This window comes from Acipenser ruthenus, chromosome 19, assembly GCF_902713425.1.
Source record: "Acipenser ruthenus chromosome 19, fAciRut3.2 maternal haplotype, whole genome shotgun sequence".
Classification (NCBI taxonomy): domain Eukaryota; kingdom Metazoa; phylum Chordata; class Actinopteri; order Acipenseriformes; family Acipenseridae; genus Acipenser; species Acipenser ruthenus.
In genome coordinates this window covers 14,529,651-14,541,996 of record NC_081207.1, presented here as the reverse complement: position 1 = coordinate 14,541,996, position 12,346 = coordinate 14,529,651, and the positions used below count along the sequence as shown (strand labels likewise).

The window sequence follows — 12,346 nt, the reverse complement described above, 5'->3', positions numbered from 1 at the left end:
CTACTCGGTTGGACTACTCAATGTTAATTTAGGTAAGGACGCCCAAGACTAGTGCTAATTGGGATCTGTGAAACCAGCTGCAAAATTAACCACAGAATACCCAAACACTTACCCCATTTGTTCCCTTCTCAATCCAAGAGAGTGGTACACATTCAACTGAATTATCTCTTTGAAATAGCACCACAGTGTATGCCATGGTTATCCTATAAAATAAATAAACAAATATAAATTAGAGGCTGGCTACACAGTATGCAAATTGAGCACAGGTTACAGGTTTTGGTATATACCTTAGTAGTTGTGAAGAAGTGGAAGAAATATAATGCTGTTTCCCTGGTCTATCATCATACATTTATTGGTCAGTAATTTTGCTTTGTATATTTTTATTGTGTAGTTATTCTTGTCCACTTTGTAGAAGCCTAATATGCGAGCATGGCAGGGTTGCATGTATAAAGCCTCCTTTGAATAATACACCCTGCATTTGTATTTTATCTCATGTTGGTCCTCCACACAAACAACTTCACAATATTTCCCTTCACTTGTTATAAAGGTATTTTCTGGTCTTTTTTGATGAATTATTGTGTTTGGTGTTAAGTTGTCTTCTTCGTGGACAGTTTCTTCAAAAATTCTTTTCACAATCTGTGCAGCTGGATTTGTTCCTGACCTTACTTTTATTTTTAGATGTTGCCATGTAATTTTCGAATTTCCATGAAGCACAGTTGTCAAGGCCACCAAAGTTGTCTGCATCCCTCTGAAGGTGTATCAGACAATGTACATTGTAGACTAGGAACTCTTGTCCATAGAGCTCTTCACCCTTGCTCACAAAATGCAACAGTAATTGGTGAGCATAATTCCCATATTGTGCAGATAGTTTAGAGTTCACTAAAATACAAATTGAAACATGAAGTGCCATGAAATGGTTGTAATTGTCTTGGGGGAGTACATCTTTAAGGACAAATTGCCCAGTATATAACAAGAATTGCCGGAATTCTGTTGCTTTCCATCGGTCAACCTCATTTAGTCCTCTAGGCTTTCTGACAAATTCTCTTTGAATGTACTTCCGTATGTTAATGAGACTGGTACTGATCTGTGCAATTTTACCTGCTGAAAGTCTACAGTAATCTCTTGGTCCTCTAATCCAAACAAGCAGTAATCTCTTCATGACACCCAAACAAACTCGGTGGAGATAGTCTAGTGGAAAGTCATCTATCATATCCACACCATGTAACTCAAGAAAAGGAGATATTCCTTTATGGTGCTCTTTTTGTGAACAGTTACGGAAATCTGCATTAGTTCTCGGTATATTTTCTATGATTGGATATGTAATCCTGCCAACATACTGTCCTCTTTGACAACATTTATCACCTCCATAATACCCACAATGAAGTTTAGTGGCCTTAACGAGTGCCCTTGCTTGCGCATCACAAATTATGCCTTTTACACACACTTCAGACTGTTTTCCTTCAAATTCAATGCCCTCTATAATTGCATTATTTAAATCAACAATGGCATCATGCAAAAAAGTCGAGGTTTGATGGCTTGCTCTGACCAACAGTAATAGAGAGGGGAAATACCATTGCTGGAATTATATTTGTGATGCAACACAAAATTGGCCAAACAGAGGAATTAGTGCTCTTGAAAGAGGTAATCTATCTACGTTAAGTGACAAAACTAAACTATTTACATCATTAAGGCTGTGTTTTGGTAACTTCTTTAAGCAACAAGTAAGCATCATGTTTAGCCCAAAATGAAAATAGTTCATGTCTGAAACTAATCTGATTTCTACAGTCCTTGGTGTTTTTAACAATGTTCGTGCACTGACAGGAATATCAGGACGACCGTGTCTCTTTAGAATTTTAAGTAGACTGTCGACTGCAACACCTTTGACCTCATTCTTATTTGTCCATCCCCGTAATTCTTCAATAAGTGTGTCTGGTGTTTCGTCACTTGATTCACATACATCCATTTTTTCACCTATACAAATAATAAAAATGTAAAATGTAATCTATCTATCTATCTATCTATCTATCTATCTATCTATCTATCTATCTATCTATCTATCTATCTATCTATCTATAGGGTAAGTATTAAGCCCCTGTACCAATAAGTATCTAACTAATTATATTTTCTTTAATTAATATTTATGATGAATTCAGTAGACCAGTGGTCCTCAATTATGGTCCCCTGCAATCTACATCAAAAGTTTGAAGCTTATAATATATATTTAGTTTTTTGCTTGTTTATGATTCTAAAATAACCTACCTTAAACTTACAATTATAACATAAAAATAATGTTTTATAACAAAGATTGAAAAGGTCATAAAAAATAAAAAAGGGAAATAGTAACTGCTTAAGTATTAATAACTAGTATCACTGCGCATTTACATTTTAAAACGTCAACAATCTAACCTTACATGAGAATAATAAACATAATTAAGCCTAAGCAATAATAATAGGAAGTGACTACTGTCACTGCAGATGCGGAAAATCATAAAATCAGTTTTCTTAGTCCATAATAATAACACTATGTAACACAATTTTTGTTCCTGGGTAGTAAGTGTTATTTCCTAATTGCTTATGCCTCAAAAGTATAGAAAATGGCTATTATTCCCCACAAACTTTGCTTTTGTCACCAGGACAGTGATATTTTGAAATTTACCTATTTCCAATGAGAAAATGGGCGAATTTGTGTCTTTTCGTTCACATAAAGTCAGAAAAAAACAACATATGAATCCAAATTAACATGTATTTATACTAAAGTAATACAAAAATGACATGGCATAGACTGGGCCTCCAGCCCAGCATTTTCCAGGATCCAGTCCCGTAGTTTGATGGCGTTGTCTACCATTGCCCCCTTTTTTTTTTTGTTTCCAAAAAATGCGCTTCCTGCTCTGGCCTGAGTCCTGGAGGCGCTGTAGATCCCACGCAGGACACCACGTGTCACAAAGACGGCCGGAGTGGGTGGCGTCAGACCAGAAGCAGGAAATAAACAGACAGAGAGGTGTGGTTTGGTGGAGCTGAGCGAATGGTTTCGCTCAGAATTTAATAAACAGCACAGAAAATAAAAGGTTTTAACACAAAACACGGGACACGGCACTTATGCCAAAATAAGCAGATAAACAAAACGAACAGACACTGACACACAGGGACGAACACTAAACAAACACGTACCACGTAGCAATTGCTTCTCTATAGATTATCTCCTCACTCCCGTTCCTTCGCCCTGAACACACAACCCCGAGTGAAAGAAATGTGCATCTATATATACTGTTGTGCTGGGATTCAATTACTAATTAATTATTCACTTGAATCCCAGCACGTGAATTAATTCTGTGCAACCCCGTGCTCACATTTTACATTTAACCAGCACGTGAAGTGATTTGTGCCCTCCTCGTGCCTAAATACAAATCTACATTTTTAAATACACGTGAAACACAGACTCGTTTATATCCCGTGTACCAATGACTATACACCACCATTAACACACGCAACATACAACACATAACACACAAAATACACACAGGGGCGGGCACTTCGTCACACCAGGACAGTGATATTTTGAAATTTACCTATTTCCAATGAGAAAACGGGCGAATTTGTGTCTTTTCGTTCACATAAAGTCAGAAAAAAACAACATATGAATCCAAATTAACATGTATTTATACTAAAGTAATACAAAAATGACTACAAAAGATTTAGAAGTGAGTAGTTTTTCGAGATTTACGATTATACTGTAAATCACTTTCACGAATCAGCCCCCAAATGTAGTCTCCCATCATGTTCTCGTTATACTGTCCTTGGTAGCGGCATTCAAAGTCCAGTATATCCTGGTGGAAGCGCTCGCCTTGCTCCTCCGAGTACGCTCCCATGTTCTCCTTGAATTTATCAAGATGAGCATCAAGGATATGGACTTTGAGGGACATCCTACAGCCCATTGTGCCGTAGTTCTTCACCAGAGTCTCAACCAGCTCCACATAGTTTTCGGCCTTGTGATTGCCCAGGAAGCCCCGAACCACTGCGACAAAGCTGTTCCAAGCCACTTTCTCCTTACTAGTGAGCTTCTTGTTGAATTCATTGCACTCCAGGATCTTCTTTATCTGTGGTCCGACGAAGACACCGGCTTTGACCTTTGCCTCAGACAGCTTAGGGAAGAAGTCTTGAAGGTACTTGAAGGCTGCCGACTCCTTATCTAGAGCTCTGACAAATTGTTTCATAAGGCCCAATATGATGTGCAGTGGTGGCATCAGCACCTTCCGGGGGTCCCAGCCGTACTCATCATACTTCAAGGTGTCCAGCAAGGTCTTGATGCTGTTGTAATCCTCTTTGAGGTGCACCGAGTGAGCCAGGGGAAGAGACGGGTACTTGTTACCATTATGGAGCAGCATGGCTTTGAGGCTCCTGGATGAGCTGTATAACGAGACCATGATGGGAGACTACATTTGGGGGCTGATTCGTGAAAGTGATTTACAGTATAATCGTAAATCTCGAAAAACTACTCGCTTCTAAATCTTTTGTAGTCATTTTTGTATTACTTTAGTATAAATACATGTTAATTTGGATTCATATGTTGTTTTTTTCTGACTTTATGTGAACGAAAAGACACAAATTCGCCCGTTTTCTCATTGGAAATAGGTAAATTTCAAAATATCACTGTCCTGGTGACAAAAGCAAAGTTTGTGGGGAATAATAGCCATTTTCTATACTTTTGAGGCATAAGCAATTAGGAAATAACACTTACTACCCAGGAACAAAAATTGTGTTACATAGTGTTGTCAAATTAAGACTAGTCTAATGGTTTAGACTAGTCTAATATAGTTTTATGCAGCCTGCCTGGTGGCCATGATGTTAAATAAAATGTACTTGGCACGGACGGGATGAAGTGTCATTCTATAGGTTGAGGGAGATTATTTCGCAGGGAGGAAAAAAGAGAGTTGGTTGGGGCAGTTTGTTCACAACACTTCATTTTAGGCATGTTACTTTTACCGTTTTGCTGAATGGTAGTTAATAGTAAGTCATTTATTTGAAATGTCCTGTTCCTGTAGAAAATAAATTAAGTACAGTACTTGGGATTTCCTGTTGATTTACATTCTACATTTATTTAGGCATGGGCCTAATCCAAACTTTTACCCACCCACTGATCGCAAATTACAAACCCAGTACAATAATGCTGGGTTCTCTCTGGGGTAGAAAAAATATCCTTCAGACATACAAAAATGACAAATTTGTGATATAGCGGATTGGTCAAAGTTTTGATTTGGTCCAGGCCTAAATTTGGCACTACACTACTATAGTAGTAGTATGTAAGTAGTAGAGACAAAATAGCAAATAACATGATCATCCCTGATTTTCTAATTATTAGACCACAAACATTGTGAATAGCATAGCTTGTTTAACACTATTAAATTTTGCTTGGGAAGGACGTCATCGAAAAAGGTTTATATATCTGGAAAATGTCATGGAAATGTTTTGGCTATAACGTTTTTACCACCTTTTTAAAACTGTTTTAATAACATCTAGAAAATGTTATGTAAAAATGTTTGGCGGTAACATTTTTGCAACCTTTTTTAAAATGTGGCAAAATGTTTTAATAACATCTAGAAAATCTTATGTGAAAATTTTAGCTATAACATTTCTGCAACCTTTTCAAAATGTTATAAAATGTTATGTGTTTGCTGGGTAGTCCATAAAATACAATAGTGGTGAATGCAATCTGCTCGTTTATTGAAATTGTGGGTGGCTCTTAAAAGAACCTATGTTTTTGTAGTAATAATTGGGTCCTCTGTAGTGTTTACTTGGTCTTGGCTGGCTTTTCGATTTTCTTGGGCAGCAGCACAGCCTGGATGTTGGGCAGCACTCCGCCCTGAGCGATGGTGACGCCTCCCATCAGCTTGTTGAGCTCCTCGTCATTGCGGACAGCAAGCTGCAGGTGACGTGGGACGATTCTCGTCTTCTTGTTGTCCCACGCGGCGTTCCCAGCCAGCTCCAGGATTTCAGCAGTCAGATACTCAAGCACAGCGGCCAGATAGACCGGGGCTCCAGCGCCGACACGCTGAGCATAGTTTCCTTTCCGCAGCAGCCTATGAACACGGCTGACTGGGAACTGCAGCCCCGCTCTGGATGAACAAGATTTAGCCTTGGCTTATGCCTTCCCGCTGGTTTTCCTTCTGCCAGACATTTTCGTTATTCTTGCTTTCTGTAACAGCACGCAATAAAATAAAATGGCCGTTTTCGTTGTTTTTGTAAACCGAGACTCATTCTGATTGGATAACACGTGCAGCTTTGAAGTACCCTATCACAGAGCATGTTGCACATGATTGGTCTTAGGGGTTCAGATCCGGGTCTGTAGAGATCTGTAACTGTTTAGAAATACAAAGAGAACACAAAGCTTGTTGTTTTTCTCACTCCGGTGGGTTTATCCTTCAAGAGCGAGTTTAGCAATTTTCATTTAAAAATGTTTACAGATCATAACGGTCTTTTTATAATGCTTGATATCAACAATAACTCAAAGTCATAATACAATCGTTGGCAATGAATCGTTTAACGATCAGGTAGCTACTGTTATTACTGTTAAACCATCACTTCCTGAATATGAGTGTAGTACTGTCATGCAATTTGCACCATACAAGCTCCATATTAAATGCACTGCACCTACTTTGTTGTTTTACAGCATAATGCATAACTTGCAAGCAACATTACACACCTTAAATGTGCTGTTATTTTCTAACAATCATACTCCTATCTTCTCTGCAAATAACAACACATTAAGTGCACTGAATGTATGTTAATGTTCATTAATAAACACCAATATAATAAAACTAGGGGAGTGTGGCAATGTGCCCCGCCTCTGTGTGCAATTGTATGTATGCGTGCGTATGTTAAATGTTGGTGTATAGTCATTGGTACACGGGATATAAACGGGTCTGTGTTTCACGTGTATTTAAAAAGTGTATATTTGTATTTAGGCACGGGATGGCACATCACGCACGTGCATTTAAAATGTAATATGTGAGCACGGGGTTGCACAGAATTAATTCACGTGCTGGGATTCAAGTGAATAATTAATTAGTAATTGAATCCCAGCACAACAGTATATATAGATGCACGTTTAGTCACTCGGGGTTGGGTGTTCGGAAGAGGAGAACGGGTGAGAGAGAGAGGAGTAAAAGTAAAGTAAATAGAAAGATCGTAAACGTAAAGTGTTTGTTCTCACCGTGTCTGTTTGTCTGTCCGTGCACCGTTTGTTTAGTGTTAGTCCGTTTTGTATATCTGTTTATTTTGGCGCAAGTGCCGTGTCCAGTGTTTTTGTGCTGTTTACAACCCTTTTATTTGTTAATAAACGCTGAGTGCAGCCATTGCACTCAGCTCATCACCATCACCGTCTGTCTGTGTTTGAATTCCTTCTTGCTTCCGGTCTGACGCCACCCACTCTGGCCGTCTTTGTGACAGGGAGTTAAATGCATTCAACACTCCGGTACATATACGATTTATGTAAATATAAATCATGAATCACTCCTGACTGACTTCATTTCACAGTAAGAGCACTACTTTTAGCAATATATTAAATCTGTTTAGCATCTTTAACTAATGCAATTTCAATTATATCAACCTTATTTTAACCACAGCTGATTTATTTTCCCGTGTGGCACATTAACGTAAGTTGTCATGCTCTCGGAACTAGCGATCGGTTTTAAAACAGAATTTAAAGTTCTTAAACCAAACGGTTATTTACCCATTCCAAAAATGTGTTGGAAAGATAAAGATTTTATTTATCTTGCTTCTGTGGAAGAGGGAGGGTGGAATATTTATTGCTTGGAAACGTTTCTAATGACAAAGAATAAACACGTATTTGAATTTCACGTGCATTATATAAATAAGATCTCATTTAATCGATACTTTGCTCTTTAGGAAGTTGTGGTGGCTCTTATAAGAGCCGTTGGGTTCATTTCAACACGGTCACAGCAGATTGTTCAGCGCCTTTTAGGAGCTGCCCGCTTGGTCTTCACCACCTTGGGTTTAGCGGCTTTCTTAGGACTCTTGGCTGGCTTCTTAGCAGCTGGTTTCTTTGCCTTTTTGGGTCTCTTTGCTGCTTTCTTAGCAGCTGGGTTTTTTTTGCCTTTTTGGGGCTCTTTGCTGCTGTCTTAGCAGCTGGTTTCTTTGCCTTTTTGGGTTCTTGGTTGCAGGTTTCTTTGCTGGAGCCTTCTTAGGAGCAGCCTTCTTCACCGCTGTGTTCTTTTTAGCTGCCTTATCCTTGGCTTCATCCACCTTTTTAGTGAACATAGATTGTAAAAACCTTGCTGTTTTGCCCAAATGGTCCTTTGCGGTCCATTTATTAATCGCGCGTCAGGCACGCCAGGTCTAATTAATTTTCACATGCGCAGTTAATTTTATACGCGCTGTTTAAAAGTATTTTTTTTCACAGTCAAACGGGTTTAAATGGCCCTGCATATCAACAAAGCACACACTAGGCATCTCCAGCCCCGCCCCACCCTTTCGTTTGCTATAGCGTTCAGCTATGTAAGAAATAAATAATAATAATAATAATAGTCGTACATACCGATCGATCATCTCCGGATCACTCGTTTTATCACCAAACTCCTCAATAATGCGATCCAAGTCATTATTTTATTACTATCACATCTGAAAAAAGCTCTGCAAATGTCCATGATAGTCTCAGTGCGCTGACGCACTCAGCCAGCTTGTTTACTATGAACGCCCCATTATCTGATACCATGTATGACTATTCATGAAATACGTCTTTTTTTTTTTTTTTTTTTCCGACTTGTCTCGGCTCCTGTCGCTCCCACTCTGCAATTGAATGGTTTTCTCTGCTTTTTCCGGAGAAAAAACGACTAAACACCTGTTTATTGCGTTGCTATAATGATGTCGGACCCAGTCCGACAAAGGACCTGTGAGGAATAATTGCAATGTCGGACCCAGTCCGACAGTGGACCGCAAAGGGTTAAAGGAACTTTGAGTTATTAAAATAAGAAGAAGGAATGTATAGGGAAATGTGTGAATAAAAAGCCTGTGGAATTATGAAGATGTTGTGAAAGATAATAAACAGAAAATAATAGAACTTTCTAGAAAATCAATACTGCCTCAAGTGGTTTTATTCGGTAGTGCACCCCACATTCCCGCAGTCTGTTACAAACTTGGTGTCAGGTGGGATTTGTGCCACCGTTAGGATGGATCCGAAAACATTGCAAGCCATCCTAGAAGCCCAGGACCAACGTTGCGATGGTGAGGAACGGCGACGAGAGGACAGAGACAATCAGCGGGAGTCTGAGCGGATGGCTCAGCTCACCACCATGATGGAAAAATTAGCATTGATGTGTCAGTCAGTTCAGGGAATCCTCACGGCCCAGGCTACAGCATCGGTTCCAGTAGTAGAAGATTAAACTCCAGAAGATGACGGCGGAGGACGACCCAGAGGCCTTTTTGACTATGTTTGAGCGAGTTGCCACGGTGTCAAGATGGCCTAATGAGTGTTGGGCTGCTCACTTGGCCCCCTACTTGACGGGGGAGGCAAAAGCAGCCTATCAAGGTCTTCCCGCAGGGCTTTGGTCTCTATTCAATAACTGCCCAACAAAGGGGAGAAGACGATTGGCGAGATCTTCCCCCTTCAATCTGACCTGTTTATTACCCGGTTCTGGCCCCGTAAAACACGTCGCGAGGGTCAGGCGGAGCGATACGCAGGTACATTTATGCAAAAAGGGAGGGGCCAGAGGCACTTGTAAGCCAGAATGCCAAAGGACATGGTAAAGATGCTGCCATTTAGTGTGACCTGGAGGGCGAGGTTACTAGTAATGGAGGTAGATGCTTCTCCTCATCTCAATGTTCCTGACTTATGGGAAAGAGATATTGATTTGGTCTGGGAACAACAGAACGATCCAAAAAATTTGTTAGGGGCTCGGACATGACCTACCATTTGTGGGCCATCTAGCCGCTGAAAAGACTCAGGAGCAAATCCTGGCCTGGTTCTACTGGCCCGGGCTCTATACACAGGTGCGGAACTATGTAGCAGCATGTCCTGCTTGCAAGTTAGTTGCCCCAAAACAAGTTCACCGCGCACCTCTGGTTTATTTTTGACTGTGTCCAGCAGCTGTGTAAACTGCTCAAACTTCATTCTAGCATAACCTCAGTTTATCATCCACAGACGGATAGGTTGGTAGAACGGTTTAATCAGAGCCTAAAACAAATGTTGTGCCGCTTTGTAGATCAGGAAAAGAAAAATTGGGTTAGACTCCTTCCGTAACTTATTTTTGCGGTCCGAGAAGTTCCCCAATCCTCAACGGGGTTCTCCCCGTTTGAGCTATTATATGGTTGCCAACCAAGGGGAATTTTGGATCTAGTGAAAGAAGGTTGGAAGAAAGGCTCAAAATCCTCCTAAAATATAGTGAAATATGTATTACACTTAAGAGACTGCCTGGAGTTGATCTGTCAATTGGCTTTAGACAATCTCAGAGCGCCGCAACGAAGACAAGAGAATCACTACAACCAAAAAACAAGAATTCAGACCTTCCGACCAGGAGACAAAGTGTTATTGTTGCTTCCCACAACAGAATCTAAGTTGCTTGCTAAGTGGCAGGGTCCATTTGAGGTAATTAGAGCTATTGGACCGGTTAATTATGAAATCCGACAGCCTGGGCGTTGAAAAAAACCCAAATTTACCACATTAACCTACTCAAACCCTGGATAGAAAGGGAAGTTCATTTTATTTCCTCAGAGAACATCGAGGAGGACTTTGGACCCTCAGTTGAGCCACTAAAGGCTGCTGAAATTTCGATGGGGGAGCAACTGTCACCTGATCAGCGAGGAGAACTAAGGCATCTTATTCAGCAGTTTGGTGATGTGTTTTCTAAGGTGCCTGATAGAACTCACATAATTAAACATGTGATCCTTACTCCTCCAGGTTCCAAAGTGAAGGTTCGGGCATACCAGGTCCCCGAGAGTCAGAGGGAGGCCATTCAAACAGAGGTGGAAAGCATGCTCAGGCTTGGGGTAATTGAACCTTCTTTGAGTGAATGGTGCAGTCCGGTTTTGCCCATAAAAAAAACAAACCGGTTCGCTAAGGCTGTGTATTGATTTCCAAAGGGTGAATGCCATCTCAAAGTTTGATGCTTACCCTATGCCACGAGTAGATTAACTCTTGGAGCGCCTGGGGCAGGCTAGCTTTATCTCTACTTTAGAACTCACCAAATGATATTGGCAAATTCTTTTGACGGAGGAGTCTAGGGAGAAAACAACATTTGTGACACCCAACGGCCTCTTCCAATTTCACACAATGCCATTTGGTATACACTTTTCAGAGACTGATGGATAGGTTGTTACTTCCACATCGAGAATATGCTGCCACATATATCGATGATGTGGTTGTTTATAGCTCTACCTGGAAGGAGCACCTTGATAGGCTAAGGGCCGTCCTACAATTTTTGAGAGAAGCGGGGCTCACGGCGAACCTGGCAAAGTGTGCTTTTGGAAAGGACGAGACAAAGTATTTAAGGTTTATAATTGGAAAAGGTAGAGTAAAACCATTGATCTCCAAAGTCAAGGCTTTGTTGGATACACCGATACCTGCCACTAAATCCTGGGTGAGATCACTGTTGGGCCTGGCAGGATACTACCGTCGATTTGTAAAGAACTATTCCACCATTGCCGCATCCCTCACTGATCTCACCAAAAAGAATGCACCTAACAAGGTCAAGTGGAGTGCAGAGTGTCAGAGGGCCTTCGATTCTATTAAAACAAGCTTGACTCAGACCCCTGCTCTTATAACACCGAATTTCAGTAAGGAGTTCATCCTCCAAACTGATGCTTCGGAAGTAGGTTTGGGGGCGGTTCGGTCCCAGGAGAGAGATGGTATAGAACATCCTATCTTATATATTAGCCGTAAACTATTAACTAAGGAAACTAAGTACTCAGTGACAGAAAAAGAGTGCTTAGCAGTAAAATGGACCTTAGAATCCTTAACCCTTTGCAGTCCATTTATTAAGTGCGTGTCAGGCGGGTCAGGTCCAATTTATTTTCACACGCACAGTTAATTTTAGACGCACTGTTTAAAAGTATTTTTTTCCACAGTCAAATGGGTTTAAAAGGCCCTGCATATCAACAAAGCACTCACTAGGCATCTCCAGCCCCACCCCACCCTTTTGTTCGCTATAGCTTTCACATATGCTAAGAAATAAATAATAATAATAATAATAATAATAATAGTCGTACATACCGATCAATCATCTCCTGAACACTCGTTTTATCACCAAACGCCTCAATAATGCGATCTAAGTCATTATTTTATTACTATAACATCTCAAAAAAGCTCTGCAAATGTCCGTGATATTCTCTGTGCGCT

At 40.4% G+C, this 12,346-nt stretch overlaps 1 protein-coding gene across 1 annotated transcript; it reads right to left on the bottom strand.

Annotated features, from left to right (window-relative positions):
• Nucleotides 1–5,746: 5,746 nt before the first annotated feature.
• On the bottom strand, nt 5,747–6,136 carry LOC131698758 (histone H2A-like; the record flags this gene model as incomplete). The annotated part of the gene is made up of 1 exon (XM_058992544.1): nt 5,747–6,136. A coding segment is annotated over one exon (351 nt), but the record flags the coding sequence as incomplete, so codon positions are not given.
• Between the last annotated feature and the right edge of the window lie 6,210 nt (nt 6,137–12,346).